The sequence below is a fragment of the Alligator mississippiensis genome, chromosome 8 (assembly GCF_030867095.1).
Source record: "Alligator mississippiensis isolate rAllMis1 chromosome 8, rAllMis1, whole genome shotgun sequence".
Taxonomy (NCBI): domain Eukaryota; kingdom Metazoa; phylum Chordata; order Crocodylia; family Alligatoridae; genus Alligator; species Alligator mississippiensis.
In genome coordinates, this window is record NC_081831.1 from 1609320 (window position 1) to 1634615 (window position 25296).

Here is a 25296-nt window from a genome sequence, read left to right on the forward strand (position 1 = left end):
AGCAATAAACTCTTCTCTTCCCAGCCCCAGGGATGCCTGCGGTCCTGCGCCAGCCCGCGTCCTTGCAACCCGGCTCCCCCGCCAGCCCCATGGCACACGTCGCCGGCGGGGAGTGAGGGCACCGCTGCAGCCCCGGGCCCCAGGGCAGGCCGAGACGCGTTACGATATTTTAAAAAGTTTATTATTGGACCAATGAGAGTTGACACACATGCTGGGAGCTGCATGGACATCAGCACTGATAAAAAATACAGCAAGTATGACCCGTATTGATAAAATAGACAATGTCGTAGCCTTTCTATCTTTAAAAAAAATAATCCCAGACGTAGCTCTGCCCGCGTGCTGCCCCTCCAGAGGCATAGACCAAACCCTGGGGTGCTGTCCACCTAGCCCGACAAGATGATACGAGGGCAAGGACCACTCCTGCTGACCCAGGGCCGGCCCGCTCCATGCCTAAGCCCCCCGTGACTGCCCTGGGACGGGGCTGTGGCCTGGAAGTTGTCCCTGCCAGGCAACAACTCCCCACCCCCAGTGCCCCAGCACCAGTGCGTTGCTTATAATGGGCTTGGATGAGCGTGGATCTGGGGGGGGGTAATATGGGGGGGTGCTCTGGGTGCAGTGGGCATGGTGCGGTTCCTGGCGTGATGGCATTTCCAACGCTCTGCTTGGCAGGATCGCAGCCACCGGCAGGCAGCTGCAGACCCAGCAGGTCCTCCACACTGGGGACAGCTCTAGCCAGCCTCCTCCTCGCCTGCGCTCGGTGCTGCACAGACCATGAGCAACACCCGACACGCCCCGGCCCCCCCAAAAACCCTGCCCAGCACCGCCAGGCAGGCAGGCCCCCAGTGCCCCGTGGCGGAGGCGGGCTGGGCGCAGGCCTCTTAATTGCCAGCACACACGTGAGATGGTAATTTGCCATCTGCAGCATTTAGCAGGCCCGGAGCGTGTGCGTGCGTGCGTGCGTGCGTGCGTGGGTGTGGGTGGGTGGGGAGGGGGGGCAGGGGGAACAACACTGGCAGCTTTAGGGTGGAAAGGAGAGTGTGTGTGTGTGTGTGTGTGTTGGGGGGGTGCGCAAACACTGGCAGCTTTAGCAAGGCGTGTGTGTGTGTGTGTGTGTGTGTGTGTCGGGGTGTGTCTCATACGCGCGCGCACACACACACACGCACGCGCTGCCAGCTTTAGGGTGGCAAGGGGTGTGTGTGTGTGTGTGTGTGTGTGTGTGTGTGTGTGTTGGGGGCACATACTGGCAGCTTTAGCAAGGCGTGTGTGTGTGTGTGTGTCGGGGTGTCTCTCATACGCGCGCGCACACACACACATGCACGCGCTGCCAGCTTTAGGGTGGCAAGGGTGTGTGTGTGTGTGTGTGTGTGTGTGTGTGTGTGTGTGTGTGTGTGTTGGGGGCACATACTGGCAGCTTTAGCAAGGCGTGTGTGTGTGTGTGTGTGTGTGTGTGTGTGCAATGGAGGACGGGGCCGGTGGTTGGCGCACACCCCCTGGCACCTCCGGCGCTGCAGGACAGGCTGGCCCAAGGCTGGCGGGTGGGGCGGGGTGGGGGGGCTAGCAGTGCTGCGGGTGGGGGTGTCATGGAGCAGCACCCTGCTCTGACTTCACCGAGCGCCCGCCCCCCCAGTGCCAGACCCCTGCTGAGCAGGGCTTGGGCGCGCTGCCTTTCCCTTCCAGCTCCTCTAACCTTTGGGGGGGGGGAGGGGGTGACAAGGAGTGAATGGGCCAGCCTGTCAGAGCAGGCCCTTTTTTTGTGGGGTGGGGCAAGACTCTCCCCTGGAGAAAAAAGCCTCCGGCAGCACCAACTGCAGATGCTCCTGTTCCTCCCAGCAAGCTGCCCGCCCTCCTCTCGCTCGGCCGAATCCCAACAAGCGGCCTGGGTGGGTGGCAGAGCTGGACAAGGGGCAGTGCCCGGGGGTGCTGGGGACAGCCTGGCTCCCCTGCCCCATTCCTGCTTAGAAAAGGCCCCTTGCACTGGAGCCAGGAGCAGATGTGAGCTGCCAAGGAAGAAGGGGACAGGGTGGGTGAGGGGAGGGGCAGCACAACCCCCCCCAGCCCCGGGGTCTCAGGGCTGGCACATCAGCACGGCAGTGGTGGCGATGAGAGCAGGGGGCTACGCTACTTAGATCCACGCTCGTTCGATCCTTGCTGCTGGGAGAAGGGCAAAAGCCCACGCAGGGGTGATGGGTGCAAATGAAGATGCACTCGGTGCCCCAGACACCTGCCCTGGAGCCGAACACGCTGCACCCCCGCAGCCATGGGGCTTGGCGTCACTGTGGGCAGCACCTCCGGGACCTCCGCCCCAGGGTGCAGATGCATGAGGAACTGCGGTGGGGGGGGATCATGGAAAATGGGGTACCCCCCTCCCCTCCAGCCCCTGAGGGCACTGCCCATCAGCACCACGCGTGCCCGGGGTGCTGCAGGGAGCTTGGTGCGGAGCTCAGCAGCAGCTGCCCCCATCCTGGTGTGCCCTGCGCCCACCCCTGCCCGCAAGGAGACAGCCTCTGACAGCCACCCGGCCTGCAGACGAGAAGGCAGACGTTTTCTGTCCCCATTGGCCCAGGCAAGACAACAGCCCCTGAAATTAAAAGCGTGGATTCAAAGAGCGGGACCAGCAGCACGGCTCAAGCCACGCAAGGACCCCGTCGGGAGGAGCACGGCCCAGGGCATCGCAAGCGCTTCCGAGGCCCGGACATCCCCTTGTTCAGGTGCCGATGCTCCCTTGGCATTGCCCCCCACAATATCAGGTGCTGCCGGGGTGAGAAACACCTGCCTGCCCTTGCAGTGGAGGGATGGGACATGCCCTCATCCTGCGGTGTCCCCTGGGGCAAGGACAGGGAGCTGCTGGTGGCCCTTTGCCAAGCACATGGCTTGAGAGGGTCTAGACTGCAACACGCCTGCCTCGAGCAGGGGGTCGGGCTGGATGCTGCCCCTTTGGGTCCCTAACACCCTGCCTTTTCTACAGCTCTGCATCCTAAGTGCTCCGCGCCTGCCCTGTGCCACTGTCCGGCCCCCTCCCACCGCAGCTGGGCTTTGCCTGGAGAAGACAAGGGAGACTTCAGAGGTAGCCCCAATGCAGAACAACTCCCACCCAGGCTGGAGAGCTGCATGTGTGCGCGGGGAGCTGCCCAGAGCGGGTCAGGGATGGGCTGCGACGGGGCACTGGTGACAGGACAGCAGGGAAGACACCCAGACTACAAATGCATGTGGCAAACCCATCCAAAAAGCCCTGCCAGGAGGCATCCCTAAGCCAAAACCCCTCCCGGCTCCCCACCCATGCCTTGCAGCGGGGCGGTGCCGCGATGCACGGAGAGCGGCGAGGAGGAGGCTGCGCTGGAAGCTGAACAGGACGGGGTGCAGGGCGAGCGAAGCTGGGGGGGAGCAGGGAGGAGCGGAGGGGGTTGGTTAAAGTGCGTTGCAGCCCCCCACGGCTGCATTCAATGGGCTCAGGGAGCAGCCAGCTGTGCTGCACCCTTGCAAAGAAGGGCTCGGGGTGGGGGGGCCGTATTGTCCACACCTTCCTCCTGCCAAACACACAGCCGCGGCCAGGCCCAGCGTACTTTGGTACCAAGCAAAGGGGCCGTCGCCTGCCACGAGCAGCTCTGCCACGGAGCCCGCGCTGGTCCCTCTGGCACGCACGCGGCAGAGGCTGCAGGAGCCGGGTGAGGGAAGGGGTGGGGGTGCGTGGGGAGGGCAATCTCTCACCTCAGGGTTTGGTCTATGGGCCACCAGCAGCCGCCCTGCCGCACGGCCCCTCGACGGGCTGCGCCGCTCTCCCTCGGCCAGTCGCCATTGCACAGCGCTCCTAAGCCTCCAGCTACGGAAACATCAGAACAGAACAAAACAGCAACACCGAGCACACGCGCCCCCGCGTCCCGGCCGCCCTCAACCCCACGCGGCGCTTTGGCGACAGCATCACGCGCGCACGCGGCTCGTGGGCAGATTCCTCGGGGGAAAACGGTGCAGGTAGGCGCGTCCCCCACAGAGCCGGATCCTGGCCTTGCCCAACACGCTCTGTGCCAAACTGCCCTTGCACCCGCTGGCCCCCCCCCCGAGCCGGACGTGGGGGCCGGGGTGTCGCAGGGGTCCCGCGGCGTAGTGGCAGCTAATGCCATAGAGCGTGGCTGGTGGAGGGGCTCACCCCAGCGCTGCGTGGTGTTCGTTTTGCTGCCGCCACCAGCAGTGGCCTTACTTCTCAGATGGGGAGACTGAGGCAGAGAGGCCCCGAGCTTGTCTAAGGCCACTGAAGAGGTGGCGAGGCCCCGCTGGCTTAGAAGGAGCTGGGGCTGAGTGCCCAGCCTGGGCCATGGGGGCTTCCCATCCCTCTGGGTGCCAGTGACATGGGGCGCTGCAGGGAGCAGGGGGAGACCCTCCACCCCGATGCAGGAGGGCAAGCTGAGCACGCTACCCGGCTTGTATTGCTGCCTGCTCTTACCCGCAGGCCCCGCCGTGGAGCCAAGGGCTGGGATCCAGACCCCCTCAGGGCTAGCGAAAGTCCTGGAAAAGCACAGCAAAGTGCCACGAGCGTCTTCTGGTCACTGGCGATGAAGGCAGGGCACAGGAGGGCTTGGTGCACATCCAGGCCCTTTCTCCAGCTTCCCTGCGTCTGTCCAAAGCCAAAACGTGCGGCAGGGGCCGAACCTGCTTCTTCCCATCCTTGGCCCCAACGCTGAGCACTGCTGTGACCATCCCGAGCTCTCTTCTTCCACCCATGGGAGGCATCCAACCCAGTGCCAGGAGCAGGGGGCGTCTCTGGAGGTTACAAACACCCAGCGGGAAGGCGGAAAAACCAGCAGCACAGACGAACGGTGCCTTGGTACCAAGCAACAGAGTGCCGGCAGGCAGGGCAGCAGCGGCACGTGGTTGGGGTGGCAGGGGGGCACCCGCTCCTCACTACTGGCGTGAAAGCACACGAGTGCCAAGCTGACTGCAGGTCGGGTCCGACCGGACAGAACGAGACGGGGGTCGTCACGGGGAGGCGAGGCTGGGCTCTTCTCAGGGAGCCGGTGAAGCGTGGGCTCTGCTGGGTGGCGAAATGGCCAAGCTGGGGAGTCAGCGATGTTAGCAAGGTCATGGCGCTACCCTTTAAATGCTATAATTTATATAGGTGTATGTACACGCACGCACGCCCACTTGCGCACACTCACACACACGCGCACACACATACAGAGGCAGGCGCACAGTCTCCACCAACCACCGCGCCGCGGGGGCCGCCGGCAGCTGCTCCAGCAAGCAAAATCCTGCCCATAAAATCTGCCTTAAAAAAAAACACATAGAGCAAGGTCCAGGAGTCCGTGGGCAAGGCCGAGCTCCTGGCCTCCATCTCCTCTCCGCAGCTCGGAGGTGGAAGCCGATGCTGGCGGGGGTGAATCCAACCGGCCCGGCGGGCGCGCTCACTCTCTGTCCCCGTCTTCGCTGCTACCTGCAACAGAGAGAGCGCGCGGAGAGGCTGAGCCTGAGGACGAACCTCCTCCCCGCCACGCACCCCGGTCTCACGAAGAAACACGCGGCACCAACGCGAGCCCAGAGCCTCACCCACGCCAGCCACCGAGCTATTGTGCGCCCCTTCGAGCAGGCCCTGCCCCTCCAAAACCCCCAAGTGCTGGGCTACCCGAGCCAGCCTGGTGGTGGGCGCCTGCCCAAAACACCCCTGGGCTCAAGTGCCTGCTTCCCTGCTCTCTTTCTGCTTCTTTCTTTTGGAAAGCCCTGGTGCCAGGGGTGGGGGGAACAGCGGGGTGCCACGCCACGTATGCAGCCAAAACTCAGCTCTTCCATCTGCCAAAGAGAGCAGCTGCCCAGCCCAGGCAAGAGGCACACAAGCAGGCATTCAGCCCCTGGCTTTACCACACCGCAGGAGGCCACCAAGCTCCTCCAAGCCCCAGGACTGCACCCAGCCACTGAATGGCAGTCACAGAGAGCCCAGGCCTTGGGCCACCCCCAGCCCCCAAGGGGCCTAGGTCCCACCCCCCCAGAGAAGACCCATAATTGTGCATAACGAAGCATGATCCTGAGGATGATAAGTTGCTAGTTGTGGCCACGAAAAACAGTTGAAGCTGCTGAAAAAAAATGATAAAATGGTGAAAATTTTGCATAATGACCTGTAATTATGCACAAAGAAGCATATTGCATATAATGATGAGCTGCAGGTGAAGGCCCTGAACTAAGTGAAAGGTTCTGGCAAAAGGCAAATAATTGTGACAATCCTGAATAACGGCATGGAGAGAAGCACGGTGACGCATGGCCACATGTAATAATGCGCCACGACGCTGACTTGCATTGTGATGCAAAACGGTGCACAGCGACATATAGCAACACGTCACAACAGCATATAATGACGCGTCATGATATAGAACAACGCCTAATTCCGTATAACGATGCCCAATGTTGAATAATGACGCATTGCTGGAGATGACCATGAGAAAAGTGAATGTTTCTGAAAAAAAAAGTGCCAGGTAATTGTGAAAATCCCAAATAACTGCCCGTAATGATGTGTAGTGATGCTGGATAATGTCTAACAATGCAGAATGGTGCATAACAAGGCAAAACAATATGTAACGAGGCACAAGGATGCTTGACGACACATAACGACGTATAATTGCACGTAACGACACATAATGTTGAATACTGATGAGCTGCTGATGGCCATGAAAAACTGTGAATGGTTCTGAGAAAAAAAAAGGCAAATAATTGGGAAAAGCCCGAATAATTGAGCCTAACAAGGCCTAACAAGGCATAATGACACGTCATCTTGAATAATGACAAGTCACTGGTGATGGCCACGAACCGCAGCCGAGGCTTTTGGAAAAAAATGTCAGAAAAGGGTGACAATCCCGAATAACGATGCCTAACGATGCACGGTGACACAAAACGGTGGATAATGGTGTGCAGCAAAGACTAATTGAACATAACGATGGATAACCACTAGTACTGCTCCATTACTTCGCTGCTCGCAGGGACTAGCAACGGACGGGCATGACTGGATGACACGGACCGATCGTGCAGAACAGCGGTTCCCAAACTGTGGGTCATGACCCCAGATGGGGTCAAAACATCAGCAGATGGGGTCATGGGGGAGGGAGTGTGGGTTGGGAGTGAGGGGCCACGCTGAGGAAACGGGGCCATAAATGGGATCATGCTGAGGACAAAAGTTTGGGAAGCAGTGGTGCAGAACATCCAGCCATCCGTCACCACTAATACCAAATCACCGCAGATCACAAATCCCGTGGGAAACGGCAACTCGCTCCCTGCGTTCTGAAGCAGGGTGAGTAATTGGGAAGAAATGATGAATATGCCCAAAGAAGTCAGCCCTACGAACACTGCCACAGTGACAAAAGAGAGGAGAGCTAGAACCCGGCACCAGGCAGCACGCAGGCCCCCGCCAGGCTGCAAGGCAGAGTGCTAACGGGCCTGGGGCCACGGCGAAGGACCCCCAAAGGGACCAGGCTGCCAGCTCCCGGCCCCCCAGGTCAGTGTGGGGAGGCTCGAGTCCAGGCTGGGCAGGGTTTGCTGGGTGCAGCGGGGCATCCTTGGGAGGGGAAAATGGGCAGGCTAAAGCACGAGACACAACCATGCCAGCTCCTCGGCCACGAGGCAGAAAAAGAGAGGGGAAGCAGAGATTTGAACCCAGGACCAGGCCCGCTGCAGAACACCACCCCCAGCACAAGGCTCCCGGCAGCTGGGCTAGGGCTTGACTAGGGCGCTCACATGCGCTTGCATGTGTTTACACAGAGACAAAACCCCCCAACCCGTCACAAACTCCAGCTAGTGATGACTAGCGCGTGGGCATCTCTTTCTATATTAGCCCCCGCACAGAACAGACGCGTTCGCTCTCCCCTACACTTCTTTTACACTTTACCCATAGTGCCGTGGTATGCGGATAGCGCACACTGGGCGCGTCTACACATGACACTTTAATGCACATTAGTCTAAGTTAATGGGCATGAAGGGTGTGCATCTACACGTGTGCACCCTTAATAGGAAATAAAAATGGCAAATTTAGGCTATTTGCACATTAATGCCCATGTAGACACGTTAAAGTGCATTAATGCTGTGTCTGCAGGCTGACTTGGGATTAACTTTAGTGCCAAATCAGTCCACACACATACAGCATTAATGCGCTTTAATGCCTACACGTGTAGATGCCTTCCTAAATCCATTTAATGCTCATTAAGCTAATGTGCATTACAGTTAGGCACACTTAAATGACATGTAGACACAGCTACTGTGTACCAGCACACTTCCCGTGCCCAGGGGAATACGCTGCGTTTGGGGTGGGAGGTCCGGCTGAACCCCACCGGGACAGGCACCCCAGCAGCCCAGCTCCGGGCTCACCTCCTATGGACTCCATGTCCGAGTCGGAGACGTGCGTGATGGAGAATCTGGACACCGGGGCCGGCGAGACCGTGAACCGCGAGAGCTGGATGGGCAGCGCTTGCTTCTGGACGGGGACCAGCGCGGGCAGGGGGGTGACAGCTGGGTCGGGCACCACCGCGGTCACCGTCAGCGAGGACATGAGGGACGACTTCACGGGCATGAGCGGAAAGTCATCGTCCCACTCGAATCCGCCACCTGGAACAGACCGGGGCCGGGAGCCAGTCAGCTGACCAGTCAAGCGATCTCAATTAACTGGTTAATTAATTAACCACCGATAATCTGACCGCAGTTCAAAACTGTGCAATGCTCCACGGAGCCAAGAGCACCCTCGTGTAGGCGACATCCACCTCTTGCATCGCATCGTGGAGCAGAGAGAGGCAGTTCGCCGTGTTGAAGTCCGGGCAGAGATGCACTTTATAGACCAACTGAATCAGTGGGGTGCAGCCCTCCTGCCCTTGCTCACAGATGACGCTGTAGGGTAACGATGCACCTTACAGACCAACTGAATCAGAGCTTCATTTGCTTTCCTTAACCCCCTGCTTCAGAAGCTATGGCAAGACATGCAGATTTGGCCTGCGCCGTGCCGGTCCTTTCATGGCATCTGACGCAGCGAGCTCCTGCTCCCCAAGCCTCTGCCCCTGCCCGACTTCAGCCCAGCTCGGCCGACTACACCTCCACACGCAAGCAGCAAAATGCATGAGGGCTTCACCTGCTGCCTCCTTAGCCCGCCCGCAATCTGAAACGGGACTTCTGCCTGTCATAGCTGCCACACGGGCTTTATTTCTGTCCCATTTCAACAGCGTTTTTCCATTGGTAACTCTCCGGGCTGACCCTGGGGTTTCGGGATAGACTCCAAGGAAAGGAAGAACTGCTCGGCCTCGCATATCATCCACATTTCCGCTCGCCCAACACTGAGAGGTATAAACATGCACTACCATTTCATTTCATGGCTTCGCAATAATAGTTAGTGAACTCGGTTTGCTGTAAGTCTCCAACCTACTAAAGATGAAAGTCTCTCTCTGCTGTTGTAATCAATTGATGCTTCACATACTCGACCGGGACTTGGCAGCATTTGATCAATCAACTGACCACGTCTTTTTTGGCCTGGTCAAGCCACCACCACCTGGTGCCCTTCCCACCTCCCTACGCCGGGCCTAGGGTAGTACTTCTCCAACGTGTTTTAGACTCGAGGCTCCTCTTGGGAAATGCCAGCTCTTTGCTTTCATTCATCCCTTGACTTCAGAAAAACACACAGCAGCGGTTCTGCTGCGAAGACCACAGCAGGGCAGAACATTTATGGGCCATGGGATTGCTAGGTGAAATCGCTGGGCTTCCTCTTGCCCACGCTGCGCACACCTAGCAGTGCTAATCTTGCACGGCACCCTGAAAAGGATCTCACAACACCCTGGTTGAGAACGGCTGGCCTGGGGGAAGTGGTGGCAGGACGGAGGGGCCGGGGGAGGCCACCAGAGCCAGATGCATTTAGCGCCATGCAGCGGGGTCCTGTCTCCTCCCTCCCCAGCCTTTATACTCTGCCCCACTCGAGTCTTACTCTCTTCCGAGGCGTTCCCATCCGAGGAGTCGTCGGAGGCATTCGCTCGGTCTGCTGGGCTCGGGGGGCCGGACCCGTCGTTCTGCGCGGGCTGCGGCGAAGACTCGGCCGCCTCGGGGAAAGTCGGGTTGCCGAGGTCCCGCGTGGGGCTCTCCTGGACATGGGAAGACAGAAACGGGGAAACCAATCGCACTGGGAAGCCCCTTTCTCTCTGCAAAAAACATCCCGGGACGTGGCGCAGATCCCTCGCCTGCATCCCACGCAGCCCGGGACCACTGGCTAGGAGGTGGGGGGTGGCCACGCTGTTCGAGGGGCTGCAAGGTAAAAGACCGGAGTCCCCCGCCTCCCTCCTGGGGCAAGGCCCGTCTCTGCAAGGAGAGGCGCCGAGCGGGGCCAGGACCCACCTGGTCGAAGAGGTAGACGGTGACGTCGTCGTAGAAGGACACGGCCTTCTTCTTGCGCTCCAGGTCGTCGCAGAAGGTCTCGGGCAGCAGGCCGGGCATCTTGAGGAGGCTGCGCAGGTTCCTGGCGCTGTGGCTCTCGGCCACCACGATGGGCACGGCCGCCGGCTCGTCCTCGCTCTCCTCGCTCTGCTCCTGGATGTTGTAACAGCGCAGCTCCTCGTCCGACTCGTCGCTGTCCTCCGTGTCCTCCTCCTCCTCCTCCGGCTCGTCCCGCCGCGGCTCCCGCGGGGGCTGCAGCGTGGAGAGGTCCAGAGACAGCTGGGGAGCCTGGGTGGGCGACGCGTCCTCCACGGGGGCCATGCTGGGGCATTTCTCTCGCGCTTCCCCCTCCAACACTTGCTCCTGCTCCCCGGGGTCGGAGCCGGGGACCACGACCGGCCCAGCACCGGCCTCGGTGTCTCGCGCCCGCTCTGTGGCCACCTCCGGCACGTGGCTGCCTACGCCGGGGCTTGGGGGAGCCGCATCCTCTGGGCTCATAACCACTGGAGACAGAAAGAAGACTTTGGATGGCACGGGCCCCGCTGGGAGGCTGGGGGCTGGGGGATGCTCACTTCCGTCTGCCTCTCTGGAGCCGTCTGAGTCCAGCTCGGGGCCCGAGACCCTCTCCTCGGCTTCGGCAGCAGCATCCACCATGGGCGCTGGTGGCAAGGGGGAAGCCCCCGATCCCAGGGCTTCCTTCGCAGTTGCAACATCTCCATCAGGAGCTTCGACCTCCGTGGAGGCCTCTGCAACGCCGGCAGATCCCTGCACGCTCTCGGGGGTGTCGCAGGGGTGAGACGTCTCCTCCCCAGTACCGCCCTGGCTCGCCGCTCTCCCCAAATCCTCTGAGTCCAGCTGGGAGCAGCCCCTCTCCTCCTCCTGGCCCTCAGACCCGTCGCTGTCCTCATCCTCCTTCGGGTACCGCTCCGCCTCCGCGTCGTAGTCGGAGAAGTAGGCAGAGTCGCGGTACGGGTTCTTCTCGCTCAGGCCGTGCAGCTCGGTGCTGAAGGACGAAGACAGCCGCATCTCCGAGGCCGCATCGTCCTCTTCGCCCGTGAGCGGCTTCCCCAGTGGGACGAAGGCCTCCGGCTCCCGGGGCTCATGCGGCTCCTTCAAGACGAATTCGGGGGACTCGTTGTTCTCGGTGTCGTAGCCGCTGTCCAGGGCCTTGGGCTGGCTGGAGGGGATGTACGCCGTGGGGCTGAAGACTTCGCAGGAGCTGGCGGTGGACGGGATGTCCAGCGAGTCCAGGGAGTCCGGCGTCCCCACCTGCTTCTGCAGGGACTTGAAAGACGGGGCCATGTCCGCTCGCTCCACGTAGTCGCTGGAGAAGTCGGTGAAGATGCCGGAGGTGAGCTCCGTGGTGTCCTCGTCGCTGCCCTCGTCTGTGTCGGGGAAGCTGGTGCTCGAGAACGTCTTGTCCGGGGTCCGGTCCAGGTCGCTGGTCAGGCTCTTGCCGCTCTCCACGGTCACGTCTCTCGGGGCCTGGCTAGATGCCTCCGAGGCCTCCGAGGGGACGTGGGCACAGTCGGAGCAAAGCTCCCCCTCCGCTTCGGCAGGAGGGACAGTCCACTCCGCCACCCCCAGAGCAAGGGACGCTGCCTCGGCCGGCCCAGCCGGGCTCTCGGCAAGCTGGAGCGGTGCCCCCACCTCCGCCAGCCCCGAATCCACCAGCCCCGGCAGCTCCATGCCCCTGGGCTGCGGCGTCTGGGCACGGCGGCTCCCCTCCTCTCTCTCGGCGGGTCTCGGCGCCGCGCTGGCATCGTAGGCACACGTCTGGGCCCCGGCTCCAGCCGCTGGGTCAGCGGGGAGCTCTGCGCCCGAGGCACGTGGTGCGCCGGGGACGCCTGCCAGGGCCGTCGCTTCCGAATGACCGCAGGCGCGTGAGTCACTGCTGTCCCGGTCCAGGCAGTGCGGGGAGGGGGAGGAGGAGGACGAGGAGGTGGCCGAGGAGTCCTCCATGGTGGCCAGAGCCACGCGCTCCACGGGGTCTGGCCGGAAGCCGCCGTCCTTGGCGAGGGGCTGGTCCCGCAGCACTCTCCGGAAGCCCCTGAGCAGCGGGGTCCGGCGCTCCGGCGGAGAGTCCTCGAGCTCGGCCTCGTCCCGCGGCACCGAGCCCAGGGGCTCGGCCATGAGCCCCCGGAAGGTGATCATGTGGCGGTAGCACCAGCTGTCGTTGGCGGGGGGCTCGCAGGGCGGCGGGGCACAGTTGCTGCTGTTGTTGTTGGCCGAGCTGTTGGAGGTCCAGTGCTGAGCCACGGGGCTTGCCTCGTCCAGGAAGGCCTCGTCCCCCGCCTGCTGGCTCCGGCGCCCGGGGCTGCCGCACGGGCTCTCCTCGCCCAGCTCCAGTGTGACGCAGTCCGGCCTGGAGCTGGGGGTCCCGCCGGCCGCGCTCTGCCCCGGGTAGTCCAGCCGTCTCCCAGCAAGGTCAGGCTCTTCGTAGCTGCGGGGGCTGTAGGCACAGTTCACCGACGGCGAGACGCCCAGGGGGTCCTGGAAGATGCTCTTGCAGAAGCCGGGCACCGGCCACGCTTTGCTGGCGGTCTCCGGGGGCTCCTCCAGCAGGTACTGGTCGGTGCCGTCGCTCGGGGAGGGCTCGTAGTAGCGGCGCTCCTTGCTGCGGCTGGCGTAGGGGTAGTATTCGGCGTGCTCCCAGGAGCTCTCGCTGGGGGGCGCGTGGCCCAGGAGCGGCTCCATGCTCAGGGAGACGGTGGGGCTGTTGTCCGAGTCATACATGACACTGCCGGTGTCCCCTGGGGCTTGCCAGCAGGGCGCCTTATCCGGGGAGCCGCCCTCGTAGTCGGGGCTGTAGGAGCACATGGTGTAGTCCAGCTCGGGGCCGCCCTCCGCGGGGCCCTCGATGCGGATGTAGTACTCGTTGCTGAGCGAGGGGCTGTGGGCAGCCAGGATGGGCACCACGCCGGGCGTGTGCAGGCTCTGGCAGCCCTGCCGCTTGCACTCGTAGCAGGACGGCGAGACGCCGAGGCTGAGCCGCCCCACCGAGGTGGCCGGGTAGTACAGGTCCTGGTACTGAGCGGCGCTGCTGGGGCTCAGGGCCCCCGCGGGCGCCTGGAAGTGCTCGGCTTTAGTGTGCTCCCACTTGTACTCGAAGTTGAGGCCGTGGCTGGTCTCCATGACCGTCAGGATGTCATCCCCGTCCGAGTGGAAGCCGTCGGCGGAGAACTGCTCCAGCAGCGGGAAGGACGAGACCTCGGCGCCGTGGTGGCTGGCGCTGGAGCTGCTGTTGGGCTTCATGGAGTTCCAGCGCTTCTCGAACTCCTCCTCCACCTCCGTGGCCCCCTTGGCGCACAGGTAGGAGAGCAGCAGGTGGACCTCCTCCGCCGTCGGGCGCTGCTCGGGCTGCAGCCAGCAGAACTGCATCACCTCATACCTGCAAGAGCCCAGAGTCTGCACCTGCCGCCGGCCGGACGAGCCTCTGGCCTGCCCGGCTCGCGCCCCCAGGAGCCGGCCCTTCCCCAGCCGGGGAGCAGGTGGCTAAGCACATGCCTGTGCCCACCCCTTCCCTCTGCTCGGTGAGTCACCGCTCAGCCCCGCGCTTCCCACACGGCAGCAGACTGCGCTCATGCAGCTCCCTCCCATGCCCCCGCCCGAGCGTAGGGGAGAGGAGGGCTGGCACGGAGAAGGAGCGGGGAAGGGGCAGCTCCGGGGAGCAAAAGGCACGTGGAAAGGTGCTACGTGGCAGCTTGTTCCTCCCACCCCCTGCCCCTGCCCCCGTCAGAGCCGGCGGCACGCTCCTCACCAGCGCTCGGACAGCGACAGCTTCAGCTGGGGCTTGGGCAGCTTGAGCTGCTGCTCCTTGATGGCGTAGGTGAGCACCTGCCGGTCCGAGTAGTGGTGGTAAGGCTGGCTGCCCAGCTCAAACAGCTCCCAGATGGTCACGCCCAGCGACCTGCAGAGTGCACGGGGTGGGGGAACCGGCGGGCGTCAGGTCGGGAGGGGTTGCAGCCAACAGCAGGGAGGAAAGCCCAAAGCAAGGATGGGTCTCGCCCCTGGTTCGGGCCAGTCGCAAGTGCAGGGTCGCCCAGGGGGTGCCAGTGTAACCGGGCCCAGCTGGTGTAAGCCGGCAGCCGTGCCAGAGACGCCCTACAGCCAACTTCCCAGCACGTGTAGACAGCCCCACCGCCGCTGCGGTCGGAGGGGCCAGGCCCCCTTAGCCTTCCTCCACGCGGTAATACCTGTATGCCCAGGTGCAGAGCCAGCCCTGGTCCTCATAGACTGCCCTCCATGGGCAGGTGTGCCCGGACGGACCCCCATCCTGCCAGGCGCTGAGGCCACGGGGATAGCGCCAGGCTCACCTTCCTCTGCCAGGGCTGTCCTGTCCCCACCACCTCCCCTTATGCACCCGGCTGGGACACGGCCCCTGCCCCTCCCCGTGGGCTACGCAGCTTCAGCCAGACCACGAGGCAGTGACACACGCTGACTCCGGGAGCCGGGCCCGACTCACTCGCACACGCTGCCCAGGGCACGGCCTGAGTCAGCGCCCGGCGGCCGGCTCCACCCGAGCCCGTGGGCAGGCGGGCGGGCGGGCGGGCGCTCACCAGATGTTGCTGGCCTTGGTCTGGTCGACGATGAGCAGGTTGCCGTGCACCTCGTCGATGAGCTCGGGCGCGATCCAGCGCAGCGGCACCCACAGCTGGTCGGCCGTCACGAAGTAGTCGTCCTGCCAAGTATGCAGGGTCAGTACGAGAAGAGAACGTCAAACCTACGCATGAGGGAACCGCGCCCCCGGCCTCCCCACGGCCCCCTCCTGCCCCCCAGGCCCACTGCTGCCTCCGCGGACCCCAGACCCATCCTCAACCCTCCCATCAGCTTCCCCTCCCCACCTCTCCTGCCTGCACCCAGCCCCCATGATCCCCTACCCCTTCCCCCATCGCCCCTGCCCCCCGCAGCCCTCTCCTCCCCACACTGGCCATCAGCCCCCCATCCTTGCCCACCTCTCCCCCTCCCAGCCCCCAGCCACAGCCTTCTTTACCCCCCGCTCCATCCCCCTCCCAGCCACGCAACCCCCCCCAGGCCTGCAGCAGCCCCATTGATGGCTGGGGTGGGGACAGAAGCAGGGACTCACCTCCAGGAGAAGTCCAGGCTGCTGCAAAGCCCAGGGAGGGGAAGGAGCTGGGGGCAGGGATCTGCCCCCCACACCCTGCCCTGGAAGGCGCCTACAGCCCCTCCGGGTAGGGGACCAGCCCCAGCTGGGCACTGCCTAGAAGGGGCAGGGGGCTGCCAGCTGCATGGGGGAGCGCTCCTCTGGCTCACGCCAGGAGCATCGGCCCTGCCCAGACGGCTCGTGGGAACCCCGTACCCAGGCTGCAATCACCCGGGAGGAGGAGAGGAAGCTGTGGTGACGGCCCCTTCCTGAGCCACGGGCTGCCGGCAGCCGGGAAACTGAGCACGGACCCTGGGTCTCGAGAGACGGGGCTCCAGCCCTGCCCTGGGCGTGGTGAGGTTTCGGGGAAGGCGAGACGGGCATGTGTGCAGGGAGCTCGGCCGGACTCTCTCTCGCCCACACCGGCTGGCTGCCGTGCGCTGGGTGGCAAGACCGAACGGAGGCACCCACCGCCCCCGCGGCCGCGGTCCCGCCACCCCCGCACCCAAACCAGACTTACTTTGTACTTGCAGTGCGAGAGGCCGTAGTCCCCGATCTTGACAGTCAGGTCGGCAGTGAGTAAGCAGTTCCGCAAAGCCAAGTCGCTGGGCAGAGGAAAGGCACGGCTGAGGTTACACAACGCCCGTTGGGCCGCGCTGGAAACGTCCTGGCGGGGCCGGGGTGCCAATGCGGGCAGCAGCCAGCCAGGATGGAGAGGCCTGACCGGAGCTTGCTGCAAAGGTGCAGGGGCAGGGGCCTTTGGGGAGCCAGCCTTGGCACAGCACGGCATGGCTTGGTGCCACGTGCTGGGCAGAGCTGGGAGAGGCCGCGCAGCGAGCTGGGCAGCTCGGCGGCTAATAGAAGGGGCTCCTCGTCCATCCCCATGTCCATCACGGACAGCGCTGTGCTGGAAGGAGGCTGCTGAGCCGTACTCCTAGCAGACATGCGAGATGCAGGCCAGGCCCCACGGCGAGGCCGTGCATCCTGGCAAGGCACAGGCGTTGCAACAGGCTCCCAGCCCTGACCAGATGTTCCCCCCGCAGGGCTCCTCAGCTGCCTCTGGACAAGGCCGGGGGGGTCTCGGCTCCAGCTCTCACACCGTGTACTCACCACCACTAGTTAGCAGGCTGGGGGTGGGCACTGAGCTGCCCCTCTGCAAGGGCGAAGCAGGTGCATCTGCCCAGGTGGGTACCAAAGCCACCGGACAGTGGGGCCCGAGCCTGGCAGCCCCCCCACCCCAGCACATGGTGACAGCAGGAGCGTGTGTGTGCTGGTGCCCGCTGGGCTCTGCACCGGGCAGGGGGCACAGACTGCCGTGGAGAGGCAGACCCCGGTGGAGGGCGGCGGCAGGCAAGGAGGGTCCGGCGGCCCCGGGCGGCAGAGCTCGCCCTCCTCAACAAAATCACTGATGCTGGAGTCTCTGTGCGCAACTCGCTCAGCACCAGGATATTGTTGGGGAGGCGGGAGCAAGTGGCGGCAGCAGCTCGAGAAGACCCCCGGAGTCCTGGGAGAGCCTGGCACCGGGTAGCAAGCACCCCGTCCCTGCCCAGCCAAAACCAGGGGGACTCGCGTGGGACCCAGCCCTGCCCCTCCCCGAGATGCCCAGGCTAGCAGCAGGCACACATCCCTCTGCCCACAGGGACCAGACGCCTGCCCGCCCCCAGACCACCTGAGAGCTACAGCCAAGCCAGGGCAGCCACAATGCCCCACCCAGGGGTGCTGGGGGCTTGTATGGGTGTCTGCTGGGTGCTGGTGGGGGCGTTTGCAGTGAGCTGCAGAAAGCCCCGGTGCCCTGCTCCTGCTCCTGGGGAGACCAGCCACTTGTCTGTCCGTGCTGTCCCCTCCCCAGACAGACAGACCGGTGGGCGGGGGGGTCTTACCTGTGCACGTAGTTGTTCTTGTGCAGGTGCAAGATGCCACAGGCCACTTCACAAGCCATCCTCTGCAGGGTGAGGGGGTCGGGCGTCATGGAGTCAGCCCCCCGGCAGCTCCGCAGGTAGCCCTTCAGGTCACCCTGCCATGGTAGACATCCCCCCCAATCAGCCACGGGTGCCGGGTGCGGTGCTGCATCAGCCGCATTATGCAGGGGGCTCCCCTCATTCACCCCACCGACATCCCGGGCCCTGCGCTGGCTTCAGGGAGCTGCTGTGGCTCTCAGCAGCACGGGTGGCTTCCTCGTCCTGGCCCAGCCCTGCGTGCTTGTTAAACCCGAGGAGAGCAGAGCCCCCCTGGATGTCAGGAAGGGGCTTTGGGGGTGCCCAGTGCTGCATCGGGGTCCAAACTGACCCCCAGTGGGGGGTCCCCTCCCCAGACCGGTGCACCCCGGGGAGTCGGGGGCGCGCGGGACTCACCAGCGGGCAGAACTCCATGACCAGCAGGTAGGGGGTCACCTCGGCGCACTGGGCCAGGCACTGCAGCAGGTTGGTGTGCTGGAGAGCCCTGTGCAGGGGACACGCGGAGCGGGAGCGGATGAGACCCGGCAGGAGCAAGGGGCACCCGCAGGGCCGTGGGGGGGGAGCCCAGGGCTGCGGGGGCTGTGATGTGAACAGCTGAGAAAGAACAACCCCCCTCCGCACCCGCCACCCTGTCCTCCCCTTTGTCCGCGCCGGTGCAGGGCGGTGGGGACGGGGGTGCCTGTAACATGTCCCCGGAGGCAGGCAGGGAACAAGCCAGGGTACCAAGACGTGCCAGCCGGGCCTGTCCACAATGAGCCCTTTATCTGCCTTTCTGCAGACAATTGAGAGCTGTTCAGCCCTGCCCCCTCCGCCCCCAGCCTTACTGATGCCCCTGGTCCCAGCCCGGGGCCTCTGCGCCTGCCTTGCCCGCACCCCTCCACCCCCACTCCCAGCCTGGCCCGCGGCGCTACCTGTATGGCTGGGCTTCTTCCAGGAACTGCATCTGGTCCTGGACGCTGGCGCTGGCCTTCAGCTCCTTCACCACCACCTGGGTGCTGCTGATGCCCGAGTTCACCTCGCCCAGGAACACCTACGGGCGGCAGCGAGATGCATCACCCAGCGCCCACCCCCTGCAAGGGGCCGCGTGCACCCCCAGCCCCCCCACACACGTGCACGGACCGCCCCCCGGCACACGGGCTCACCTTGCCGAACCAGCCGTGCCCAATCTCCTTCAGGTAGAGCAGGCTGTGCCTCCCCAGGTCCGCGGACTTGAGCAGCTGCACTGTAAAAGAGCACGTCCAGCTGGCCATGCATCCGAGCACCCATCGCCTGCCCGGCCTGCCGCCCCCCCACCCGCCCGGTTACCCGCATGTCCCCGGGGCACCGTGCGGCTGCCTCGTGGTCCCTGTCCATCCCCGGCGTGGGCTCAGGCACCCGGCACCAGAGATGCCAAGCTGCAACCTCCTGCCCCGGGGCCCTGCTCAAATTCGTCCCCTCCCCGACTCCTCCAGGCCTCTCCCTTGCTTCTGCCACCCAGCCATGCCCAGCAACTCCGGGCACCGGCAAGCCAAGAGCAATGCAGGTGGGGACCCCTTTCCCTCTCCGGCCACCCAGTGCAGGATCCAGCCCGGTCCCCTGCACCCCACAAACTCCCGGACCGGAGCAGGGCTGGCCCCAAGGGCGCTGGCCCCCGCCCTCCCCGCTGCCCGGCCCTCCCCCGTGCCCGAACCCGGCATTCCAGACAGATGCCGAGGGAGGGTAGCAATGGGCCCATTGTTGCCCGGCCTCGCGCCGCCCTGCACCGGCCGCACACTGCGGCCATTCTCCCTGGCCCGGCACCACAATGCCCGGCGAGGTGGGTGGAGGGGGGGCCTGGCCCTTCTATGGCTGGGCTTGTTGGCGCCGTGCCCCTCCCTGCGTGCTCCGAATTCCTCTCCCACTCGCAGGCTTGTTTACCAGGGCCGGTGGGGACGGGGTGGGTGGCACCAGGGAAGGAATTCGGGGCGCCCGGCTGCCCCGCGGCACGGGGCTGGATGCAGGCACCAGGGCAGGGCCTGTCTGCCCGTCCTGCAAGACCAGCTCCACCCAACCCCACGCCGGCACGGCTCTGGGACCCTCCGAGCCCTCTGCCCGAGGGGGCTGCCTCAAGCCGTCCTGTTCACACCCCCGGCCACCCCCCAGCTATCTCTGCAGCTTACCTGAGCGCCCCGGCTGCTTCGACATGGGCAGCGAGACCTCGGTGAGGGGCAGGATGTACACCTCGGGGCCATTCTGCACCGCCGGCGAGCCCTGGGCCGAGAACTCCGCGCCATAGTCGTCCCCCTCCGCGTTCTCAAACTCCTGCCGGGCACGGGCACGGGCACGTGGCCCCCGGGGTCAGGGGGTGCGGGCATCCCAGGACACGCATGCTCCCCCCGTGCACACACCTACCGCACATCCCCCCTCCCTGCAGTCATGCACACCCCCTCCTGCATACACACATCCATCCCTCCCTGCATTCACACACACACACTCCCTGCACTTGTGCACACCACCCCCACTTGCATTCATACACACCCACTCACTCCCTGCACTCATGCACACCCACTCTTAACATACACACCCTCCCTGCATTCATACACACATGCTCCTACACACACACACCCCCATCCCTCCCTGCATTCACACACACACACCAGCCCTACATACCCACCCCCGCAGGCACCTCACAAACTCTCTTCCCCGTTCAGGCGTTCGGTGCCACATGCCTCTCCATGCGTGCCTGCACACATGCTACACCTCTCCCCCACGCGCACACGGGCTCACCTCCATGCATCTCCACCCTCCACACGTGCCCCCCGCCCCAGGCTCCCCAACCTCAGCCCACCCCCCAGATGCACACACAGTCACTCGCACTCACCCTGAATCAACACCCTTGCACCCACCCCAGGTCCTGCACACCCCGTGCTCTGCCTAGGCCCCCTTGCACTCCCACACCCAGCAGGGAAGGGGCAAGGGACGCGCCGTGTCCCCAGCACCCTCCACTGTGGGCTGGGAGGGCAGGGGCAGGCACCCTGGGTGAGGACCCCAAGCCCTGGGGGCCAGCCTGGGACCCACCACAGGGGCTGGTGCCACAGGGGTGCTTGTGAGCTGGGGCAGGGTCCCAGCGGGGGGGAAGGATGCAGGATAAACCTGTGGCAGCTCCCAGACCCTGCCTTTGTGCCCCCCCGGGACCTGGGAGGCATCTTGAGGAGCCTGGACCCGGCCCTGGCTCCACCCCGGTCACGCTGCAGGGACCCTTCCTGGAGCCCTGCTGCCTGCGGGGATTTGGGCATGAGCCTGCATCACCCCGGCATCACCCCCCACCATGGACACACTCCAGTTACCTGCCCACGACCCCTGGCCCCGAAGGCAGCCCCCGCGATCAGGTAGGAGAGGGTGAGCATCTCGGTGGTCCTGCTGCACGGCGACCCCCTGCCTCATGGTGCCCCGTGCATCCAGGACCCGCCGGCCCAGGGGCGCACCGGGTCAGAGGCAGCCCCTATATAGGCCGCGTGGGGTGCGGGGAGGTGCCCCGTTGCACCGCGGCTGGGTGGCCTGGCCAGTGTCGTCACGATCCCGACCTGCCCCCGCCAGCGGCCTCCACAAAAATCCCAGCAATTAGGGAGAACTGTTTTCCCGGCACATTTTGTGCCCAGGAGGTCACGGCACTGCCTGTCCCGGGGGCACCAAGGCGGGGAGGCATTAACCGTGCAGCATCCCGGCTCCGAGCGAGGCTGGGAGCCAGCAGGCCTGGGTGGGAGGCGATGCTGAGCGCTGCTGGGTGCTGAGCTCTCTGTGCCCTGCTGCTGGGGGCACCCGGGGCACGGCCCTGAGGCTGCACCCTCCAGTGCAGGCACCCAGCGCCGCAGGTGAGCACAGCCCCTGCCTCCCGGCGGTGCTCACCTTGAAGCCGACGTCGCCCTTCTTGCAGCACAGACAAGCCAACATGAGGAAGATGAAGGTGAAGAGCCCAGAGAAGGAAACGGCCACCACCGCCAGCGAGGAGGACCAGGAGAGCTCGCTCAGGGGGGTGCTGTCTGCAGGGGGAGAGGGAGCAGGGGAGAAGTTGGGGGGCTGGGCCCAGAGCAGGGTCCCATGTGCATGGGTCCGTGCCTGGATCTACAGGATGACGGGGTGGAATAACAGTCCCCGACTCCAGGGCTAAGCCCCCCGAGCCCCTGCATGCAGCCCCCAGCCCCGGCTTCCATGTCAGGCCCTGGGGGTGCAGGGCAGGAGCACCCCAGCTGGGCCCAGCACAGGGCACCCCAAAAGTACCCTGGAGGGAGCTGGAAAGGGGGGGCACTGTGCTCCCCACACTGCCCATGGGGTGGCACTGGTGCACCAGAGATGGGCTGCCGGCCCCCCTCCAGGAGGGAAGGGGTGGGTGTCTTGGCCCCCAGGCCCATGCCATCCATGCCTGCACACCCCTGCAGTCACACATACACTCCCACACACTCCCCTGCCCGTGCACACACACCTGAACACACATGTGTGTATATTCCCATGCACGCCCACGCGCACTGCAGAGGGCAGCAAACCAGCCCTGGAGCTTTCCCAGCCCCCTTCACCACCTCCCTCTTCAGCCCCAGCCCTAACCCTGGGGTCTGGGGGTTGCAGCCAGAGCTGCCAAGGGCTCAGCTCACAGAGGAGGTGCTGAGCAGGGCTTGGAGGGCAGGATTGGTGCTCTGAAACGGTGGTGCCCAGGCTGCCCAGGCAAGCAGGGATTAGCAGCCATGGGGTTTGCTGGGATTGGGTTTTTCACAGTAAAATAAAGGGAATGTTGCTGCTTGGGAGACCCCGAGGCTTTCAGGAGCACGGAGCATATTGCACTGCGCCGGTGCCCCGTCCCCCTGCCCCGCTGCCCCCTCCCGGCTCGCCCAGCCTGCGACCCCCGGGCAGAAACTCTCCCGCCTGCTTGCCACTGCCCCCTGGTTTGCAGATCCAGAGGCAGGAGATGCAAGGAGCTCCATGGCAGGCCCCCAGACCCGCAGCCAGCCCCGTGCATGTGCACACGCGTGTCGCTGCACACACAGCGCTCTGGTCCTGCCCCTCTGTGCTGCAGTGTTGTCATGACAACAGAGCCCCGTGGCTGCACCAGGGAGGAAGATGATGGTCCGGCCACCTCCTCCCAGCACCTGCTTGCACCAGACACTGCCCTCGTCTCCCCCTACACCCCTTCGCAGTGCTGCTAACTCGGGGGGGTTTGCCCTGCTGGGCCCTGCTCCCATCCCAGATCTCGCCCTGCCACCGACTGCCATAGCCAGAGACACGTGCCACGCAGCACCCTGAGCCCAGCCCTGCATAGCCAGAGGGCCGATGCGCTGCTTCCCTGGGGCAGCAGATATAAATGCAGGGCCTGCATCCTGCCAGCTCTGCTGCAGGTAGGGATGGAGAGACAGGCCCAGCCGGCAGGGCATGCACGGACTCCCCCAGCCTGGGGCTGCTGTTATCACCCCCTCGCCCCTGCCATGGACCCCAAACCCCCGACTCCCAGGGCTGCCCGGGCTCTGCTCCTGGGCACGGAGCTGTGCACCCAGCCCCAACCTCCAGGAACAGCCCAGGAGGCTTTGGGCCAGGCCGAGGGCAGCTGGGAGACGGCACAGCGGGGCTGAGCCCAGCCCGGGGAGGCAGCCATTCCCTTTGCACACAGTAAGGCCCTTCATGCCGCGGGCTTGGGGCAGCAGGGGAGGGGGGCCTGCGCGGCCCAGCTGTGCGCTTGCTTTGTGCGCCCGCGGTGCCAGCAGCCAGGCCACCTCCCCCAGGTCCTCCCGAGCTGCAGCTGGGCCATTGCTATGCTGCTCCAGCGCCGCCGGGAACAAACGGTGCAATCATCGCCGGAGGAAGCAGGATGCAAGCGGGGGCTGCCGAGGGGGAGGGAGACGCTTCTCTGCACCGAATGCCAGGCCAGGCAGGCAGGGCTGAGAGGGCCGGAGACAGCCAGGCCCTGGGGACACCTCCAGCCCCCTGCCAAAGAGGCACAGGAGGCAACGGGGAATGACAGCAGCTTGGAGCCAGGGCACCGAGGGCAGAGGATGCCTGGGCATAGATGGGAAGCATCCTGCCACAGGTGAATGGGGCTGGGCCCCTCCAGGACTCAGCACATGGAGAGTCTCAGAGCAAGGCCAGCTTAGGTCCAATTTAGCAGCAAGCTGCCTGGGCAGGGAGCATGGTGCTGCCCTTTGATGCACCACGGGCAGCGGTGGCGGAGACAGACCCCCAATGCCAGGGTCTCACCTCTGCAATGCTGGAAGCGGGACCCACAGTGCCCTGGGCAGCCCCCACCACTCACCAGCTGGACCGTGGCCTTTTAGCCCTCTCCCCTCGCAGGCTAGGAGCCCAGTACCCCTCCGTCAAGCCAGGATTACTGCTGGCTCCCGCCCCGCCACTGGGACAAGAGCAGAGGGGGCTCGCCAGCCCCTGCATCCCCCCAAAACCCTTTGCCAGGAGGAGGAGAGTGCAGCAGCTGGTGCTGGGAGACACCTGGGACGTGTCCCCACCGTGCTGCCAGCCAACACGTGGTCCTGCCTAGTCCCAGCTCCCTTTGCTCAGTGAGCACCACCCTCCCTGTTGGTCCTCAGTGCCCCAGGGGCCCTGGAAAGCCAAACTGGGCCCAACGCTTTCCCTTCTCTAACCCAGAGGGCCAGTAATTCTCGGTGATTTTCATTCTCTGCTGTAAGGACGGCAGAGCCGGAAATGAGCCCACTCATGGGGGAGCTGACCCCAGTCCCTCCCACCCCGTTCTGCGAAGGGGAAGGCCCTTATTAAACCAGGACTAAGGGATTTGGGGCTGGGGAAGGGCACTAACCCAAACTAGGTGCACGCGGCTGTGAGGTCGGCGAGAGAAGCAGGCAGGAAACCTGCGCTCGGTGCCTGGCTCTGCCGCTGGCTCCAGGGGTGACCTTGGGACAGGCACTTAAAAGACCCCACCAGCTCCAGCAACCAATCACTCCCCCGTGGAAACCAGCCTGGGGAGCAGCTAGGGGCTCAGCCCATAAGCAGCTGGATCTCTCCGATGCCTAGCCATAGCCAGGGACAAGGACTCAGCCAGCTCATCACTGCTAGCGTGCAACACCAAAACACCCGAGCGGAGCACTACTAGGCAGCATGTCCTGCACCCACCGTGCCTGGAGCCAGAGGCAGCCTTAAGTCAGCCCTCCCCACCCCCGCTGAATGTACGGTAAACTCCCAACATGAAGGCACTGGTACAGCTGGTGGACTGTATTGCACACCTGGCAATGCACATGGTGACACACACATGCACACACCCCTGCTAACACTGGTACACCTGGGCCGTGCACTGCACACACAGCAATGCAGGCAGTAACATGCACACGCCCCTGCTAACACTTCCCGCCAGGAGCCACAGGTGATACTCTGAAGAGCTGCTCAATGGTGCCGGCTCGTGAGCTTTCCCACGCACCTTCCAGCTGCCTCGCCTCAAAGCTCAGCCCTAGAAGCACCCAGGAGGAAGCCAAATTCTCTCCCCTTTCTCTTTCTCCAGCTCTTCCCCCTGGGGGGGGGCGGCAGAACATGCAAAGCCATTGCAACGGGGTTCCCAGCTGCAAGCACCGAGCACCAAGCTCCCAGCACAGACACCGGTACATTTGTGGGCAATGCAACGCGTGCAGTATCTTGCACGCACACGGCATTCCCAAAACGAGCCCCTTTCCAACCCTGAAGCCCCAAGCTGACCGTTTGGCTTTGCCAGGCTCAGCATCTCTCTTGTGAGGCAGGGAGCTGAGGCCTGCCCTGCAAGTCAGCCCCAAAAGAAGCACAGAGATGTGTCTGCAGGGCCCCGCGGTGCTGGGACAACCAGAGGCCACGGGAGTGCGAGTGGTTCTCGAGCAGGCCCCGCTGCTCTGGCAGAGCCCTGGCCAGAAGCAGACTCACTCCTGCTACCTGCACTTT

At 64.3% G+C, this 25296-nt stretch overlaps 1 protein-coding gene across 2 annotated transcripts in view; it reads right to left on the reverse strand.

The window, feature by feature from the left end:
* Positions 1-163: 163 nt before the first annotated feature.
* Positions 164-25296, reverse strand: part of AATK (apoptosis associated tyrosine kinase) — a 43044-nt gene continuing 17911 nt past the window's right edge. Inside the window, exons 2-16 of one of the 2 annotated variants that reach the window (XM_059731968.1) lie at positions 21292-21425; positions 19566-19707; positions 18570-18649; positions 18339-18457; positions 17824-17911; positions 17353-17486; positions 15993-16077; positions 14928-15049; positions 14129-14278; positions 10330-13759; positions 9926-10079; positions 8332-8568; positions 4436-5422; positions 3706-3817; positions 164-2578 (exon numbers count right to left, since the gene is read on the reverse strand). In XM_059731968.1, the coding sequence (XP_059587951.1) occupies positions 5394-5422; positions 8332-8568; positions 9926-10079; positions 10330-13759; positions 14129-14278; positions 14928-15049; positions 15993-16077; positions 17353-17486; positions 17824-17911; positions 18339-18457; positions 18570-18649; positions 19566-19707; positions 21292-21425 (4904 nt within the window). In that variant the 3' untranslated portion in view covers positions 164-2578; positions 3706-3817; positions 4436-5393. Of the gene's footprint in view, positions 2579-3705; positions 3818-4435; positions 6057-8331; positions 8569-9925; positions 10080-10329; positions 13760-14128; positions 14279-14927; positions 15050-15992; positions 16078-17352; positions 17487-17823; positions 17912-18338; positions 18458-18569; positions 18650-19565; positions 19708-21291; positions 21426-25296 lie in introns of both variants that reach the window. The other variant, XM_059731967.1, reaches the window with a different exon arrangement.